The 6,962-nt window shown below is 38.0% G+C and overlaps 2 protein-coding genes across 3 annotated transcripts in view; one reads left to right on the forward strand and one right to left on the reverse strand.

Annotated features, from left to right (window-relative positions):
• The first annotated feature begins 2,623 nt into the window (after nt 1–2,623).
• Nucleotides 2,624–5,809, forward strand: bsx (brain-specific homeobox). 2 transcript variants are annotated; one of them, XM_065963259.1, is made up of 3 exons: nt 2,624–3,007; nt 3,473–3,681; nt 4,205–5,809. In XM_065963259.1, the coding sequence occupies exons 1-3, from the start codon at nt 2,764–2,766 to the stop codon at nt 4,457–4,459; spliced, it is 708 nt and encodes a 235-aa protein (XP_065819331.1). In that variant the 5' UTR covers nt 2,624–2,763; the 3' UTR covers nt 4,460–5,809. The 2 variants fall into 2 exon arrangements, with proteins under 2 accessions (XP_065819331.1, XP_020501689.1); XM_020646033.3 differs by having other exon boundaries at nt 3,491–3,681.
• Nucleotides 5,810–6,089: 280 nt separating this feature from the next.
• The window catches only part of jhy (junctional cadherin complex regulator), a 29,587-nt gene continuing 28,714 nt past the window's right edge, over nt 6,090–6,962 (reverse strand). The window contains exon 8 of the mRNA XM_020646034.3: nt 6,090–6,962. This exon is cut by the window's right edge and continues 3,109 nt beyond it. The gene's annotated coding sequence lies outside the window, so the exon portion shown is untranslated.

Consider the following 6,962-nt stretch of genomic DNA (forward strand, 5'->3'; position numbering starts at 1 on the left):
CTCTTCTTTTTTAAACCTCACACCCTTTACACATTTACTTAGCATATTTAACCATTGTTATAGTGTTTAATCATTTTAAACCCATTAGGCCTATATGTCATTAATCTGGCACCATGTGAAAGCACTGGCAAGCTTGAAGGACAATGCCTATATTTAATTTTTAACACAGCTTCTCTGATCTCTTTATGATGATAAACTACATGGGTAGAGATATTTTATTTTCTATAGACAAACTGAAAGCATCGATTTATAGTATATTAATAATTGTTTATTTAAAGAACAGAAGTGTAGATGCTCTTTTTCCCCAGAAAAAAAAAACTTGTCATTATTGCTTTGCTCTGGTGCTACCCATAAGCTGCACGGCTGCTCTAAAAACTGCAGGTATTAAGACTGCAAACCTCTTATCCAAACGTGCCACTTAACGGAGTGACGCACTGCCAGACCCGCTCGAATTTTAACTTAATTAAATGTCCGCAGAAAGCAGCTTAACTGCGCCTCAGGAGCGGCTCCTTAAGACCATTTCATCGCCATTTGTTTCATTTACTTTCTAATTCCCCCCTAAAAGCAACTTGTTATCCCGGTGCGCTGCGCAAAGGGAATGACACAAAGCTGAGACTGCAGGGATACTTCCACCTGCTCCGACCATGTCTGACAGGGTTACTCAGTGTAGTGATGAAAGATAACAACAGTACAAGGTACTTTTTCGATTCTCTGATTTTTTGAAATTTTCAAAATCCAAAACAAAAAACACCAACCAGAATTTATATTTTTAGATACTTCAAATACGCCGCTATGATTGATATTGCCTTTCACAATAACAATTAAACGATATTATTTAAATTAGGTTTATGTTTTTCCTCAATAACCTGCTGGAAAAATATATTAACACGGCCTCGTGGATTACTTTTCCAACCAGTGCGCGCAACGGAAACAGCCTTTAAATGACATATAACATAATATAACATAATATAACATATAACATGGATTCATGTATAACATGAATTCATGCTCCGGTTTCCTTTTCTGTTTATCCAATAACATTTATGGATTTTTAGATTTTGAGACTTTTTTAAGTGCAATTTTTTTAGCAGCTCTTTTAACGGATGAGATTATTTAGAGGTCGTCTCACTGTCCGGTCCTTAAAGTGCCAAAAAATGTTTGATTTACAACCATTCAAATGTGATGATTTACATGTTGCACGCTCTCCCCTCTCCTCCCAGCGTAACTTATTCCCACTAATTAATTTGTTCTCCGTCCATCTGATCAGATGGAAATCCTGTCCTGCAGCCCCAGGATTACAACTTCCGCTCTAACATCTCCCCTAATTGCCTAATAGCATTGCAGCGTGAATTCTGCCTACATTAAGACACTTTCACATTAAACGGCCTGATTGGAAATGTGATGACAACACCATATCAACAAATTACAGCGCACTGCTTTCTTCAGCAAATGGGCACAGGAGCGGCACTTGTACTCTTCCAGATTTTAATACCGACAATTACAGCCAATTTGGGCGGAATTACTAGACAGAGCCGCAGCAGAACAATCCTCCAGTGACACAGGCTGCAGCACTTGATTCAGAAATACTATCATGAAGGAAGAGTTCAGAAGTTATCCAAGTGAATTACACAGATAAAACACTGGTGGCGGGTTTAATTTTCAACAAAAGTACATTTAAAGTTTTGTTCTTAAGTCCCTCCCCGGCGTGCACGTCAAAGAAACGAATGAATGGGAAAGTCCCAGAGGTGCATGGATCTAATATGTCACATTAATGTAAAAGAATTAGGCAAAATAAATTGTGGGTGAAAAAAACCTAAACAAAGATGTCCAACATTATAATGTGCAAACACAGTGCATCAACTAGAAAGACAAAGGAAGGAACATTTACAAATTGTTTTGCGCACCAATATATCCATGGATGAAAAAACACTTTCTAAAAGTAATAGTGAAACGTCAAAACATGAACATTTTGTTGGATCTCCATTTTTTGTTTGCAGTATGCACACAGACTGCATTTGGTTATTTAGTCGTGTTTTAATTCTGCTAAAATGACAATAGTCCTAATAATAATAAAATAATAATACAAAGTTCCCCTTGATTTTACCATTCAGCCTGCATGTTTCACTTTGAACCATCGAGATTGGAGGGAAGAAAAGATTTTGTGATGTTGCAATCACTGTTATAAATCTTTTAAATATTTTAGAAAAGTTGTTCCTGAAACGTGCAGGTAAAAATAATGAGGCCTAAATAGGCTAACCTGAATTGAGTAGATAGTCTCTCTCTTTGCTACATGACGACATTGAATTTGAATGCAATATTTAAAATATCGGTTCTGTCATTTAGATCAGCAAAGAATAATTCTTCCACGAGGTCATTTGATGCTCGCGAAGCCTACAAAAAACAGCATGGTTGCTAAGCGACAACATCAGCACTTCCACGCGCCCTGATTTTCAGTCGCTATAAAACGAATGATGATTCGGGCTAGACACGTGTTGGCCAATCACAACCAAGTACCGCCCAAACACAGCTCCTATTGGCTGATGCGCAAATCAGTTGCCCAAATCCGCCCCTCTGTCTGAATAAATACTTGTCGTAAGTGTTCCCTCCTGCTGTCATCTAATACCCGACATATAGGCCGTGTGTCACTCCCTGCTCACACACACACACACACACACACCGTCACACACACTGATCAAACCGTCAGAGCTGCGCGAGGAGGCACACACTGATGCACGTGGAAACCAACAGACACAAACAGTCACCATGAGTATCAACTACTCGTCCGCGGCGCCCGTGCAGAGGTCCACGTCGTTTTTTATTGAGGACATCTTGTTGCACAAACCCAAGCCTCTGAGAGAGGTCCTCCCCTCTCCCTTCTGCGGCTCCCTGGCCTCCCGCGTCCCCCTCCTGGAGTACGGATACCCTCTGATGCCCACCCCGATACTTGCCCCGCATCCGCACCACCCGCTCCATAAGCCGGAGCACCACCAGTACTTCTTCACATCAGGTGAGCATGCACGTTGGAGAGGCATGAAGGAACAGGTGCATTCTGACTTTTATTATAGGACCAATTATAATGCTGGAGTCCATCAAATGTAATCTACTTTTCTGATAGCACAAGAGGCCTATTTGACATGATGAGGACATCTGGAGTGAATGATGTGAAATGAATCCCGTTAAGAAACAACATGTGGACATGGTTAAAAGAAAAATAGGACTTTAAGTAAAAGGCTACACTTTTCACAGAACTAATCAGTTCTCCTTTAAACTCACTAAAATGTTAACCTTAAATTGATAATAACTTTAAAATGTATTCATTAAAAGCATACCTTTCCAAAAGTTAGTCTTGATGTCCTGAGAAGTTATTCATGAAATATAAGCCTGCCATTTTCATTTGAGTGAAATTCTGATGTTGCATTTGAAGTTTTCACGTGTTGATCCGGGTCTTTTCACGTAGTTACAATTTGTTAAGCGTGTTGTGTGTCTGCAGGGATGCAGATGCCGGCCCTGTTCCAGCACCACTCAGAGTTACCAGGGAAGCACTGCCGGCGCAGGAAGGCCCGGACGGTGTTCTCCGACTCGCAGCTGTCCGGCCTGGAGAAGAGGTTTGAGGTCCAGCGGTACCTGTCCACCCCCGAGAGAGTGGAGCTGGCCACGGCGCTCAGTTTGTCCGAGACACAGGTACACACACACACACACACACACACACACACACACACACACACACACAGATATATAAACACACACCTGATAGCATCATTTTACTGTCATAAGAAGCAGGATGTGTTTGTGTGGTGTTCTAGGTCTTTGCTCATTCTTTTATAGCCAAAAGGAGTTTCAAACAATCAAAACACAGAATCACAAAATGAAAATGAAAAATAAGAAAATACATTTAAGTAGGCCTATACAGCAGCGCTTCCACTTTGTTATAGGTCAATATATTTAAGAGCAAACGTTGTGTTATTTTATAAGAACCGGCTTAATTTCTTTAGGGTAGCCTATAGTTTGACCTTCAGTTCTTTTGGTCTAAATTATTAGCCTGGGTTATTAAATGTCTGGGACTATTTGAAAACCCTCAGTTAAATAATTAAAATCCGGTATCCTATTTTTTTTTATTAGGTAAGGCCTACAGGCAGAATTAAAAATAACCAAAATGAAGAATATTTTTCTATAATCCACCTCTTCTTCCAACCTTCCCCTGCAGGTAAAAACGTGGTTTCAAAATCGGCGGATGAAGCACAAGAAGCAGCTGAGGAAGGCGCAGGACGAGCGGAAGACCCCCGGCGGGGAGCTGGACAGATCCGCGGACAACTCGAGTGAGAGCGAGCTGACCGACAGTAAGAGCGGAGCAGAGGAGCTCACACAACACGGACTGCAGCCGGACGCTTTCATGATGGACGAGAACGACGACGACGTGGACATCGAGGATGACGTTTGTTCCCCGGATCACCTTCTATAGTAGGCTGCAGAGCTGTTCAATCAGCAGCGTTCACTCTGTAATATCCTGTATATGAACTGTATTTTAAACTTTAATTACACAAATGAAATATTACAATATTGTTTTAATAATAATTTAAACACGCATAATGGACCCATTTTTTTTATATAACTGACTCTTCTCTCAATGTAGCTTATACCAGAATGTTCGTGTAGTGAGGTCTGAAGATTACTGCTCCATTATTATTATTATTATCATTATTATTATTATTATTATTATTATTATTATTATTATTATCATTATTATTATCATCATCATTATTATTATTATCATTATTGTTTTTAGGCTATTAGCCTATTATTATTATCAATCGAATATTGATATTATCACTTGAACTATAGCCATTTGTTAATCGAAAAATACTTAGGCCTATGTTTTTGTATTAACTATGGAAGCCCTAAGCAGACATATATCCATATATTTTATTTTAGCCTACTTTTTTTCCGTGATAACAATTAGGCTCTTTCCGATTGTTTCTCGAGATGTCCACTTTTTTATCTCGAGATAACAGCGCCGGGTTTCCCCGTTATTAGGAGTTAATTTCTGAGAACTTGAAAAAATAATAAAGAAATTAACTCCTTATCAAGGGCAAACGGAGTAGCCTAGTCTATAATGAAATGTACAGAGGCATATCTTCTAATGGCTTCCACGAAAAACAGACGGAAAATCTGTAGCCTACATTTTCCATAAGTTAACCGTGGGCTCTCTTCTTCGTATAACATGTAACATGTCACACTGCCCCATCGTTTTGCACTTCGACTATTTCTTGTTTTTATCAGCTTCTTTGGATATTTTATTTTAGGTTTGTCAATATTCTTTAAATCATTTTTTAGTAAAAGGCACTGTTTTTAAATGCCATGCATATATATATATATATATGTCTGTAAATATACATTATGTAAAGAATATAAATAATGAACCTGCCATCGGCTCTGTTTGTTTTTTCAAATTATTTTATTTAAAAATGTTCTTTTTTTTTCCGGTTTCCTCTGTCCATCAGACTTGTTAAAGCTGCATGTTGTTCTCTAACATTAAGAAGCAGTGTGCACAGCGTGGAGCTGCTTGTTCTCTGCTGGGCGGCCTGCACGGAGCCTGCTGTGCTTTAACACACACTAACAACACAAATAGCATGATCTGTATAAGAGTGATCATTTCTATAATAATAATAATAATAATAATAAGTGAACGTCAAGTCGCTTTCAGGACCGATAGTTAAATGATCATTACATGATAGTCAATGAAATACAACAGCTGTGTCGTTTCAAATTGTCTAATCAAATGATATTAAAAAAGGACAGGAAATTAACTTGCTTTTTTTGTATTGTCAGTTTTTGACTGAAAAAGAGGAAAGTGGGAGAGATGACAACATTGATTCGATTTTCCTATTAAAACATTTGATGTATCAACCAGTGCACGTGCAGTAGCAGTTTGTCTCTGGTTGATTGACAGCTGTAAGCCCTTTTTGATGTTCTCAAGTATATATTAGCATTAAACCACAAGTCAGACAGAAATATTTACAGGTTCTGACTTCAAGATAAATCATTTTAGGAAAATTTGAACAATTTTTTTTTTGCTTGGCAGCTATAACAACAGTCCAATGTCAAGGTTGGAATAATATCTGAAGTCACAATCTGTTTTATTTATTTTTAATATGGGACTTTACTGGTCACCAGTACTATATACTCACCAGGGGAAAAAAATAATTTCAGCCAAGAACAAGAGAAATCCATGAGCCAAAATATACACGTCAGGCACTTGCATTAACCATGTGTTCAGGGACCCTGAAATGACCCTGAAAATTCAGTGTATTTCATAAAAATCCCATGTTTGATACATTCAAACACATTTAATTTGGGACATTAACCAGACAATCTTCTGGTGTGTAACTGAGAGTGAGAACAACCAACAAAAAATACATCAAAAAAGTGAAAATGAAAATATCTCAGCACATTTTTTATTTTTAATGTGAGTGAATATTTAAAGAATCAAACCCCATGAAAAGGTTCTGTCCTCTTGTCTTAAATAAGGACTCAAGCAGTAAAGGATTTTGTTTATCCGTGGTACAAAAATTCATTTAATTCATTGCAATAGTTTTGCACGTTTTCACAGTTTTCGTTAAATTGCTTTTAAAAAGGCCAAAATGCAGAATTAAAAAAAATAGCATTTATCTATCACAGATGTCCAGCATGATGATTGGCATTTCATCCACTTTGCCACACATGAGATTATGCTTTCACGGTGCATAGACAGGCAGAATGTCAGACTAAAGAAACAGGTTTAGTAAAGAGTCATGACAGGGTTTTAGTGAATCTTTATTTTGTTTATTTATTGCCGTTGCAACAGTAGATGTTGAGGGTGAGTTAAGTATTGTTCTTGATTATAAATTGTATAAACACACATTTCAAACTCTTAAAACAAGCTGCATCTCTCACAGGGCATTAGCTCAATAACATGCTGTTTTCTC

This window comes from Labrus bergylta, chromosome 14 (assembly GCF_963930695.1).
Source record: "Labrus bergylta chromosome 14, fLabBer1.1, whole genome shotgun sequence".
Lineage (NCBI taxonomy): Eukaryota > Metazoa > Chordata > Actinopteri > Labriformes > Labridae > Labrus > Labrus bergylta.